At 38.8% G+C, this 12,225-nt stretch overlaps 1 protein-coding gene across 2 annotated transcripts in view; it reads left to right on the top strand.

The window, feature by feature from the left end:
- Positions 1-11,699, top strand: part of PRKCE (protein kinase C epsilon) — a 465,721-nt gene extending 454,022 nt beyond the window's left edge. For both annotated transcript variants that reach the window (XM_073672057.1, XM_073672058.1), the window contains one exon: positions 1,075-11,699. In XM_073672057.1, coding sequence (XP_073528158.1) covers positions 1,075-1,221 — 147 coding nt within the window. In that variant the 3' untranslated portion in view covers positions 1,222-11,699. The remainder of the gene's footprint in view (positions 1-1,074) is intronic.
- The last annotated feature ends 526 nt before the right edge of the window (positions 11,700-12,225 follow it).

Below are 12,225 nucleotides of genomic sequence, written 5' to 3'. Positions count from 1 at the left end.
CCTACTTTTGTTCCCTTCCTTGCCTTACTTTACTTTCTCCTTACTTTCCATCTTCCTTCCTTCCTTAACATTCCTTATTTTCTTTCCACCGTTTCTAATTTCCTTCCTTTTCATCCTTTCATTCTTTCTTTTCCCTTCCTTCCTTCTTTCTGTTCTCTTCCTTACCTTCCTTCCCTCTCTCTCTCCTTCTTTCCCATCTTTCTTCCTTCCCTCCATCCTTCCTTTTTATTCCCCCATAATGCTATCTAAGACCTCTTTCTTTGAGGACATTTTTTTTACATTGCACTAAGTTTACTGCCATCTCTGCCTTCTCTGTGGGAGTCTGACAGTCTCTTACATTTCCCTTTAGATTTCCTTGTGGTTTTAGACTCTGCAAAGACATTTAGAATTTTTAGAGGTTAATTTCATAGCCTATCTTTATAGGTTTGACTAACCAAAATCCCTTGCTCCTTTACAAGAGGACCTGTCACATGTCTAAAAAAAAATGGGTTTATTAACTTGCCAAAATCCAATTGTTCCCCTGAATCTGTCACTGTTTTCCTTTTTTCATTTTGTCCCGTTTTCTTCTTTGTTGACATCAAATAAGCTTGTTTCCAACAAGGCGTTTCACAAGAGATTTTTCTGGGGGTGTGTAGTACTTCTCCTCTATGATGCTGCCCAATCACCGCTCAGCAGTGGTCACACTGTTCAATCAGATTCCAGATACTGCGGAGCACTGATTGGGCAGCTTTATAGAGGAGAAGGACTACACGCCCCCAGCAGAGAAAACTTTGCCAAGTTAACAAACTAATTTTTTTTGGGATATGTGACAGGTCCTCTTTAAACAACCATAGGGTTATATGATAAAAACATTGTCCAACCTGCAGCCACCACTAGGCGGTGCTTATGAGCTTACCACATATCGATTTATTAATGAGCTTAAGGGAACCTATATAAATCCTTCTCCGGTATGGCCCCCCTAGTGATGAATAAAATATTAGCAAATTAATCTTCACCGAAGTTTGGACCTCGCTTTAGAGATACTTTAACTTTTCTATTTTTAACACCAACCGATTTTTCTGCTTATTTTTCCAGAAAACCAAACGTGACGTTAACAACTTTGACCAGGATTTTACACGAGAAGAACCTGTTCTGACACTGGTGGATGAAGCCATAGTGAAACAAATCAATCAGGGCGAATTTGAAGGATTCTCCTATTTCGGAGAGGAACCTTTGGCCTGAAGTGGAATTACGCCCTGATGCAGTAGCACTATGGAGACGTAACACGTGACTGAGATTCAGTGGATCCTTACAAACTTGTTTTATTATGAGCCTGCTACTTGTGGAAAGATTCTATTTATTGTTGCTATTGATTTTTTTTTTAGTTTTTATCTGAAGGCACTCCTATTCTCTGTTATATGGAGCGATGCAACATTGCAGTTTGTATCCTTAGCTGTAACATTCTGCCTGATGGCGACCACAAAATCCGAGACAATCTTAGAAAACAACATTTTTTTATTTATTTTTATTTTTTTTTATTATTATTATTATTTTAATTTTTTTTTATTTACAAGTGTATAATAGGAAAGCAATGCAGGGTGAATTTTAAGTATTTTAAGTTATTTAAACCCTTTCCTGCTTAAACACTGTTCCCTTCAACCACTGAGACAGATGGACATAACTTGTCATCTTAAAAACAAACAAACTTGGAATGAGGTCCGCAAAACCTGTAAATATATGAGGGGGAGCACAATAATGCACCACAATAGTCTTCTTATACAGCCCCTATCTTCCATTATGACCATTTCATACAAACACTTAAAGGGGTTGTATGAGATTTAAAAAACAAACAAACAACTTTTTCTATAAAAATAGCGCCACCTTTGTCCATAGGCTGCTTGTGGTATTGCAGTTTAGAACTATGAAAAAATAAATGGGGCTCAGTTGCAATACCACACATAGCCTGCAGTGAAAAGTGGCGCTGTTTCTACAAGAAAGCAGTCATTTTATTATTTATACATCCTTTTTACGTTTGCCTATGTTCTCCATTGAATCTTTAAAAAAGGGTGAAGGATGGGGGACAACAGCCCCTCGCAATGCAGATAGGAAAGTGGCGGCTGTACTTTTAAGAGGAAGCATATGAAAGTGTAAATGTCAGTGCCCTGTGTTTCGGAGGTGGCGCTTGTGTACTAGTCAATATCTTTATAAGGGCTAAATTATTTTAGCATTCAGCTAAGGTTTAGTTAATCTTCCTTGCTGATTTATTCCAAATGACTGACACTCTTCAGATCCCATAGATTTGTGCTAAACAATAGTATCTAGAATCATTGCATTGTTAAAACGGAATGCAACATCCTGAATCCCAGGATCAAAGCTTAAAGGGAACCTGTCGCGATCAAACGCCGCCCATTCATGTTATAAAGCAGGAAGACCTGAGCAGATTGATATATAGTTTTGTAGGAAAAGATATAATATAGCCTGAGATTTTTCCATTTTACTTATTCAGGATTTAGGAGTCCAGTGGGCGGTCCTAATCAGTTACCGCCCACTTGGCCCCTGAGCCGTAAAAAAGCCGTGATTTCAATCGGTAAATTACAATTTCTACTGAATCTTTTCCCGCTTATCTATATATCAATCTGCTCAGCTTTTTCTGCTCTATAACATCATGCCTGCAAGACGTTCAATGCGATAGGTTGACTTTATTACAAGGCTAGATTCATCCATTTTGGAATTTTCTGTTTCAAAAATGCTCAGTTTCTGATACTTTTCCTCCTACAAGTTCTATACAAAAGTCCCCTTAGTGCTTAGAAAAAAAAGATGAAGAGGTTTTTTTTCCCCCCTCTAGTATTCCTATGACAACACTCCCTGTCTTAATTCCCTCAGTTCAATGCTTCATAGGGGAAGTGGATCTGAAAATCTGAATCCGCATGAATGTCTACTTTCTTACTGAAACTATTTATGGCTATTAGATGTGGTCATTATTTGAGGATGGATTTGGATTCAGATAAAGGTTTCTCCGACAACTCTGCTCAGTAGTGGAAAAAGGGGGAAAAGTGTTGTCACAAAATAAAAGCAAACTGTAACTTCTGTCTCGGCACAGAAATAATCACATTTAATCCATCCCCAAGACCCTATTCCGATATGAAGTAGGTGTAATAATAATAATATTATCAAATACCTCCACTTAGAAATGTAGTATAGTTCTTCTAATTAGCTATGTTGCTTCCCCTTGTGCAGGGCATTACAGTTGCACATATAGTGACAGTTAGCTGTTAGTGACTGTAACCATGGATACCTAAGCTACTACAGTGACCCGCACATGGGGCATCAGAAGAACTGGCTAATCAGAAGAACTATACTACATGGCTAATCAGAAGAACTATACTACATGGCTAATCAGAAGAACTATACTACATTTCTAATTGGAGGTATTTGATATTATTATTATACCTACTACATATTAGGATAGGATCTTGATGATGGGAATACCCGTTTAAGCCTCTCTGCTATGTGCCATGGAGTGGTACCATAACTATGGAAACATAATATGGTTCATAAGGGTGACTATCGCTCCAATTATAGCACAGTTATCTTAAAGGGGAAATATCCAAAGTATGAAACCATTGACATCCATGGGTGCCGTACAGTAATGTCCTGCGGGATTAAATCATTATTGGTTCTTTAGGACTTGTAGGAGTTCCCCTATAGCTGCATTATAAAATGAAGACATCTTGCCCTTATAATGTTTTTGTATGAACCGGCTCCCGGACCTTACCCATTCCGCCTGCACCCATGTTGCCCTTGCACACGTCTATGAATCTAGAGCACTACTGTCCTGTTTTTCTTTTTTTTTTCTTTGATTTGTCTACTGTCACAATGTGACGCGCAGAATGATAATCGGGTGCATCACGCTTAGGGATAAGTGTGCAAATGATCAAAACGACGATGAGACCTGACATTCACCAGAAACTGTACATTGAGTTTGTGTTTTCATTTTGAAAAAAAAAATAAAGAAAGAATTTTGGAAAAAAAAAAGAAAGAAAATGACGACAACTGAGGCAAAAACCGTTCCGCCATAGTTACCTTGTCGTAGATGTGCTGACAGTGTTACTTATGTTTTCATTTGCAGAGTACCCTGTGTATTTGTGTATAACCTGTATTGCAATTTCTGATGTATTTTACTGGACTGATTTTTTATTTTTTTTTTTTCTTGTAAGCGGCGACCAGGATTCAATTTAAAGTGACAGATAATGAATCCGCTGCTGCTGCTTCTCGGAAAAAAAAAAAAAAAAATCAAAAATACTTGTGAGTGACAAAGTGGCACTAAGGAAGCTTTATTTGCCTTTTGTACAGGTGAGATTTTTTTGTAAATAGTGTTTGCGGCAAAAAAAAAAAAAAAAGCCTGTGGAGTCTTATTCATTATAAAAGGTATCAAAACTGCTGCATGTACCGGAAAAAAAAAATATAAAATGCTAGTCCATAAAGAATTTATTATAATAAGGTCAATGTGCAATACTCTGTATGTGTATTGGTTCAAGTTTCTGTGAGAGATTATTATTTTTTTTATAATTAATATTATTATTATTGTTTTTTTTTGTTTTTAAAGATGTAAACAGATATTACGCTCTACTAGATCTATTGTATAGTATTTCAGAACTTTGTAACTATAAAGATAGGAAGGAATATTGGCTTGAAGCAACAGTGCATCAGTTTAGTTTCTTTGTTTTTAGGCCTTTTTTTATTATTATTATTATTATTATTATTATTATTACTTTCATCCAAACTCCCTTTTGAGCTATTTATACAACCTATTAGGTTTTTATCCATTTTTTTTTTATGTTTTTCGGGCCAGAAATTTCCATCTTCCTATTGCTTCTTGATGAACGGTTGGGTTTAATGTTAGTTGCAGCTTTATCTGGTAATGGCCAGAAATTCCGGCATGAAAATAGAAAGAACATGTATTGGAATTCAGTATTTTCCATATTCTGTAAAAAGAGGAATTGGAAAATATTCCATGCCCCAGTTATCCCCCCTGGAAACCTCCCGAAGATAAGTGTTTCGGGAAGGTTTCCTATGTCTAACACCATTAGGCTCTATCATTGGAAGGTGCTCCAGCATCAAACTGTGCTTCAAAGGGACATGACTTCACAAAAGGGGGTCACTATATCACCCACAAAAATTTGGGAAAATTTCTGCTATAGCCACCCCAGAGAAATTCAGGAATCAGGGCATCGGACGTCCTCCTTATGGTAACTTTATTAATACAGAAAAATCACAATGTTTCAGCCATACGGGGCCTTTAGCAAGCCATAAAAAGAGAGGGTTCCATGCCTCTTTATTTTTTATGGCTTGATAAAGGCCCTGCGCGGCTCAAACGTTGTTATGGTAACTGTATTAGTACAGAAAAGTCACAACATTTCGGTCGTCCATGGCCTTTATCAAGCCATATAAAAGATAGAGCAATGCATACCTTTTTCTTTTTTTATGGCTTGATAAAGGCCCTGCGCGGCTGAAACGTTGTTATGGTAACTTTATTAATACAGAAAAGTCACAACGTTTCTGCCTCTCGTGGCCTTTATCAAGCCATAAAAAAGAGAGAGGTATGCATGGCTCTCTCTTTTTTATGGCTTGATAAAGGACCTGTGCGGCTGAAACGTTGTTATGGTAACTTTATTAATACAGAAAAGTCACAACGTTTCAGCCACGCAGGGCCTTTATCAAGCCATAAAAAGAGAGAGGCATGCATACCTCTCTCTTTTTTTATAGCTTGATAAAGGCCCTGCGCTGCCAAAACGTTGGGATTTTTCTGTACTGATAAAGTTACCATAAGACAATGTCTGGTGCCTGGTTCCCGGATTTCTCTATACTGCTACTACCTTCTGTAGGGTTGCACAAAGTGTGCACAGACAACGGAGTGGTGCACGGGACTCATCTCTTGCAAATATAGCCACCCAGAGAGTGAACCTAAAGAGTTGGCCAGTGTGGGATACACAGCAGCATCAGTAACCTTTGGCAAATAGCATACCGGTGGCATCAGTGGATATACGCCTTTAATTATCATGTCGTTATTAGGCATAACATTTTTTTATTTCCTTCATAAATCATTATAAAAGTTGGATTTCTTTTATTTTTTGACTGCTACATACTGTAGTTCCAAATCCCCTTAAGATATAAATGAAAATATTCTGCCCGCCACTAGAGGGAGCTTTAATGTAAAACCAGCATGCAGTAAACTCCTTAGCTCCCCCTAGTGGAGGAAATTTATTTTTCAGTTCTGTAGCAAATATTTATGCTATTAAAAAAATGTTGAAAAATTTATCAGCATAGGATTTTTTTTTTACATTTTTATATTTTAAAAGGATATACATTCACTTTAAAGAGGTTGTAAAAGAAAAATTCAAGTGACTATAGTAGAGCTGCAATGCCAGACACTGTCCACGGAGTGGCACTGTTTTTGGAGATCAAAAAAAGATAAAATTGCTTTATATTACAACCACATAAGCATAGAACTGAATTTTGACTGCTACGTGACTTTGCAGTGCAATCACTTAAGTGTTAAAAGATATAGGCACTTTTGGGGTCTTTCTTTTTTTTATAGTTAAATGCATGTATTACACGCTAAAAATATATTTTTCCAATCGGGTTCCATTAAAATTTTGCACCGTTTGCTTTTCTATAGCTTCTGTGTTGCATTATTTATGGCTTAGCTGCTGAATGAGTAAACTGAGATTCCATCAGGAAGCTGGGTTTGCCAGAAAGGTTTAATACTTACCTTTCTTCTTCAGAGCTCCTCTTAGCCAATTCATGACCACAAAGTTTATCACATCTTTCATGTTGTCATAAATAATCTCAGAGGAGCTCAGAAGGAAGATGAGTTCTAAACTCTCTCTTGAGAAGGAGCTCACTGATGGACTCTCAGTTCATCTTATTCTGCAGCCAACAATACACAGTGTAACACAGAGGCTTCAGAGGGCTAACAGTGAAATATTTTGAATGAAACTAAACTGCAAAGTATATTTTTAGCCAAAAAAACATGCATTTAAAGGGGTTGTCCGGTCAAAGTATATTGATGACCTGTGTGTAGAACGGGTCATAAATATCAAATACATCATTATCACCCCACTGATTAGCTGTTTGACGCTCCACTAGAGCAAAAATGCTGTTGCCCACTAAGAAGCATGGCCAGTGTAGCAGTGATGAAGTCAAGACGTGGCTACATAGCCAGCAATCGGAATATTGACATTTCTATGTGACAAATCACAACTGTCAACCAAACTGCTCGGAGGAAGCACCTAAAAACACCCCAAAAATTACCAATCATCTAGTTGGCACGTTCCCATAGATGTCACTCTGTGCCACTATCATTGACAAACTCGGGACCGTGATGCTTTGTGACAGAAGTTGCCATCTTCCACCTAACTTAGGAATCCAATCCAAAAATACAGAGCCACGTCCAACCACCGTGGTCAACATTAAAGAGGTTGTTCAAAACAAAAGCAAAAAAAACAAACACATGGCCATTTTTTTTTTCTAGAAATAGCTCTACTCTTGTCCATCATCAGTCAAGTGAATGAGATGTAGCTGCAATACCAGATACAACCTATGGGCTACAGTGGCGCTGTTTCTAGACTAAAGCAGTTATTTTTATACCCTCTAAATACATAGCAGTGCTTATGTCAGACATTCAGAAGACGCTACTACTGAAGTGTTTCCTCTTAGCTGGTATATCTAGACCTCATCCTGTATATTTGCTCTGACGTTCTCCTCTTGTGCTGCAGTATCCTGAGCCTATAAGTCACAGCTGCCAAGGTGGAGACGCTAAGTACTAACAAATATGCTGTTTGGGAAGCTTTACTCTTGCACATAAATGGTACAGATGTACAGGTTTACTGGGTAAAGCGAGGATTTTGCTAGCACTGCTGCTGCTTGGATAGGGCATTAGGGTCTCTGCACCATTTCTTCTTGTCTTCGGGGGTCCTCTTGTGTCTCAACCTGTAGTAAGGTTGTCAAGACCTGAGCACTGTTAGACTTAGCACTAGAAAAGAGTACCATTATTAACGTGTCCTTACCGATAAATCAATCAAACCCACTGACCAGACTGTCTGATTGCATCATATATATGGCGGCCTACCGGAAATAATAAATTTTTCCCAAATGATCCGGTGGCAGAGGTCTATGTCAGCTGCCTACGCCACTCATCCCATCAAAAACACTTGAACATTCGTCTGAATTTGTATGTGAGGGTTGGAAGGGTTGGCCAACAGTTATGGTCATCTTCCGAACTAGATCACTTCTCCTAATCTACCAGTCTATAGGCCCGAAAGCATCCTAATAATCGCCTCCTCTCTAATGGCCACCAACCATCATACGCTCTGTCTTCAATACACTAGGTCATTGCCAACTAGGCTTCCCCCTTCGTGTCTGGCTGCGGCTCTCTCCTGGAGAACACCAGAACTCTCTACCGAGACGAGCGTCCCTACGTATGGGCAGTCGGGAGAGACAACTGTCGGCAGACCAGCTACCTAATTTGTGGTGGTAAATGCCCACCTGGCCAGTAATATGCAATCCATTTTATATTTCTTTTTTTTTGCTTTTTTTCCCCTAAACTCAGGTGTAATTATATCTTTATTATAATGGTTTTAAGTGAATACATTATTAAGTTTATTAATTAATTAATTCATTCATTAATTTGGAAAATTATAAAGGAGTCTATCTTCTGGAGTCAATCTCCGAAACATCTAGTCAATTTTATCATCTCTTTAAGAGGAAGAAAACTGGTCATGGATGGTCTTCCCTCCCTCTCGATTAGCTCTGAGGAAGAAAAGGGGTCATGGATGGTCTTCCCTCCCTCTCGATTAGCTCTGAGCAAGAAAAGGCTCATGGATGGTCTTCCCTCCCTCTCGATTAGCTCTGAGGAAGAAAAGGGGTCATGGATGGTCTTCCCTCCCTCTCGATTAGCTCTGAGGAAGAAAAGGGGTCATGGATGGTTTTCCCTCCCTCTCGATTAGCTCTAAACTATAAAGGGGGCCGGTGATATTTCATAAAATCAATGGATGCACAGCAGATCCCCCCAATAGCTACAGGTGATCTCAATGGATCCCAACAGTGGGAAACTTTTTCCTACGTGAAAATGGACATCCCCTTAAAAAAAAAAAAATAGAGATCCCAACTGGTTCTGGTTTCGAGGGGCCCCTGCAAGCACATATTGACATGATGCACCAGTATTGTGTATATGAGGTCTTCATATATTGTGTCATTCCTAATACAAGAGTAATAATTCCCAACCGATAACATGAGCCCCTGAGAAGTTCTGCTCTTGGGTGAATATTTCATTCATTTCCATAGGATTACTGAATTCTGCACCAGATATTTTGTATGGGCGGATATGACAAGAAATACATAAAGTTCATGCCATCCTCCTAACAGGTTTACACAAGTTTTTTACTATTAGATTTGCCAAAATACTGACCTATCAGTAAGGCCACAAGAAATACAAATAGTCTACATAACAATTCCTTTATTCCGGCATTTATAGCAACCCTCAGTTGTTCCAAATTGTAGGAAAAATATAAAGAAGCAAGATAATATTTATTTTATGTCTAGATTCTCAAAGAAGATACAAATTTTCCTAAAATTGGGGACAAAGACCAACATCTGGCAGATAGACTGTGCTATGACGGTCCATGCACACAGCGGTAATACAAATCTGCATTTATATAAAGGCGCCCATGACCCGTTGTCCAAGCTTCATTATGGAGTTCCTATAGGTTTGTAAATTATATCTTGGCACTCACTGATAAGACCCCCATACACATTAGTTGAAAGATGTCCGAACGCCAAGACTATGGCTGGACCAGGCGACCATCTGATGTGCATGGGGGGGTCTCCCGACTGTCCCCCAACAGACAATGGCAGAGGAGGGAAGAATTGGGCCAGTGAAATTTCAACACCCCATCTTTTTGTTTTTCGGGGGAGATAAGCGGATGCCTGGATTGTCTGTAGTCCTTTTCCTCTCTGCCTGTTGAAAACACACGTGTACGGGAAAGTTGTCTGCCAAACAATCGTTCGACCACAAGTTCTCATGAGTATGGCTAGCTTTACTCAAGCGGGAGCTAGAACTCCAGACTCATGGCAGAAACTACTTTTTTAAAGTTTCTGCCTTCCGCCCTTACAGACCCTCTTTAGAGTGTTCGTCCTCTTTCAGACACCACATTTGTGTAAAATGTCTATTACTGATCCAGTGTTGCTGATTAAAAATGCATTCATAATTTTGTAGGCTTCAGAGCTGAAATCTTAATGCTCCACGCCTCTGACATCCATATTTCACGGCTCAAGTACAGACGGGCCGTGGGTTTCCTGACCTGAATTCATCAGCCTCATATCTATCTGTTGAGTTCAGATGAGAAGACCCACGGCCTGTCCTTATATTCTCGAACCATGGAATACAGGTGTGTGAAACTGGGGTTAATAACTAAGCTAAGCATTTAAAGAGGTTGTCCACTACTTTTACATTGAGGGCCTATCCTTAGGATAGGTCATCAATGTCTGATTGGCCGGGGTCAATGGTAGCCCCACCGATAAGCTGTTATCCTTGTCGGTGGCGCTGGCAGGAAATACTCACTTGCGGAGCTTGCCATCTTCTAATAGTGGCCGCCGCCAGGTACTGCACATCCGCCTCCTATTGATTTGAAGAGGAGGTGGATGAGTAGTAACAAGCCTCGGCCAATATCATAAGACGGCCAGCTCCGCAAGTGAGCAATTCTGGCTGCCGCCACCGATAACAGCTGATTGGTGGAGGTCCCGTGTATCGGACCCCGGCCGATCAGACATTGATGACCTGTCCTAAGCAAAGGCCATCAATGTAAAAGTAGTGGACAACCGCTTTAAGGATCATTGCAGTGTCTTCTCTACACAAGCAGCAGCATAGGAATCTGATGAACGGAGGAATGGCTCTCCCACTGCATTAGAGAAGCTAAGCTATTCAGGCGTGTCTGTCGACAAACTTGTTGACTGTTTCCAATAACTACCAGTAGAATTTTATCACATGGCTATAACCCAGGATCAGTGTAAAATAAGTAATGTAGTTATAAAATTTCTCAGTATTCTTCCAATCAGTCTTTTGCATTACTGGACAGTCAGACAATTCCAATAGTAAAGTGACGACTTGTCGAAATTGGCGGATTTCTGAATGCCAGATTAAAGGAATTGTTTCTACCCACTCAGCTTACATGTGGGGATGTGCGCTTACTAGAGCTATGATGGATGTGCTGTTACACCTTACCCAATCTGAGTTTCCTTCCTCTCTATTACCTGCCATGTATAGTTGCTTTCGAAGCAAACTGCCAAAAATAAAGGAAAAAAAGAGCTGAAGCGTCAGTCGCACTCGTTACTAGAGATTTATATTGGAATCCCGCGTCGTGAGAAAAGACTAGGACCTTTCCAGACAAAGCTGAAAATTACCTCTAATAAACTATGTGCAAATAGTTCTGGCTATATATAAATATATAAATATAAAGGTATTTCCGTTTTTGTATTGTGATGCTTTATTTGTACAGGACACTTTTTTTTTTCTTTTTTCTTATCGATGTGTTTTAAATCTATTGCCATTCATTTGTGTTACTTTCATTGTAAACATTATTACTGTGCCAAATGTACTGTACTCAAGAGGATGTGAATGTGTAAATGTTCAGAACCCAATAAATACAACAATATTAAATGGAGATATCTGTGACTGTCCAAAGTGGTCTCTGTTCATGGGGAATATTTACTAGATGGGGGTCTGGATGGACTGATAGATGATACATAGCAATCTGCTGCAAATACTCAACATGTGCACATACCCCGATGCATGCATTATTATATGCAATCATCATGATAATCGATAGATATTAGATAATAGATATATAGCAAACGCAAATTCTTGTGCAAAAAAGATGGTGTATTTATTAGATAGATGTAGATAGATATATAGAACAGATAGATAATAGATAGATAGAACAAATAGATAATAGATAGAACAGATAGATGATAGAATAGATAGATAATAGATAGACCAGATAGATAATAGATAGATAGAACAAATAGATAATATATAGAACAGATAGATATAGATAGAACAGATAGATAATAGATAGATAGAACAGATAGATAATAGATTGATAGATATAGATAGAACAGATAGATAATAGATAGATAAAAATACAAAGAAACTAGACAGTACTCAAAAGTATGTATCTAAAAATGGTG

This window comes from Phyllobates terribilis, unplaced genomic scaffold, assembly GCF_046119375.1.
Source record: "Phyllobates terribilis strain yellow unplaced genomic scaffold, ASM4611937v1 Scaffold_3__8_contigs__length_932513732, whole genome shotgun sequence".
In the NCBI taxonomy this organism is placed as follows: Eukaryota; Metazoa; Chordata; class Amphibia; order Anura; family Dendrobatidae; genus Phyllobates; species Phyllobates terribilis.
Note: the sequence above shows the minus strand (reverse complement) of the source record. Positions and strands in the feature narration are given on the sequence as shown.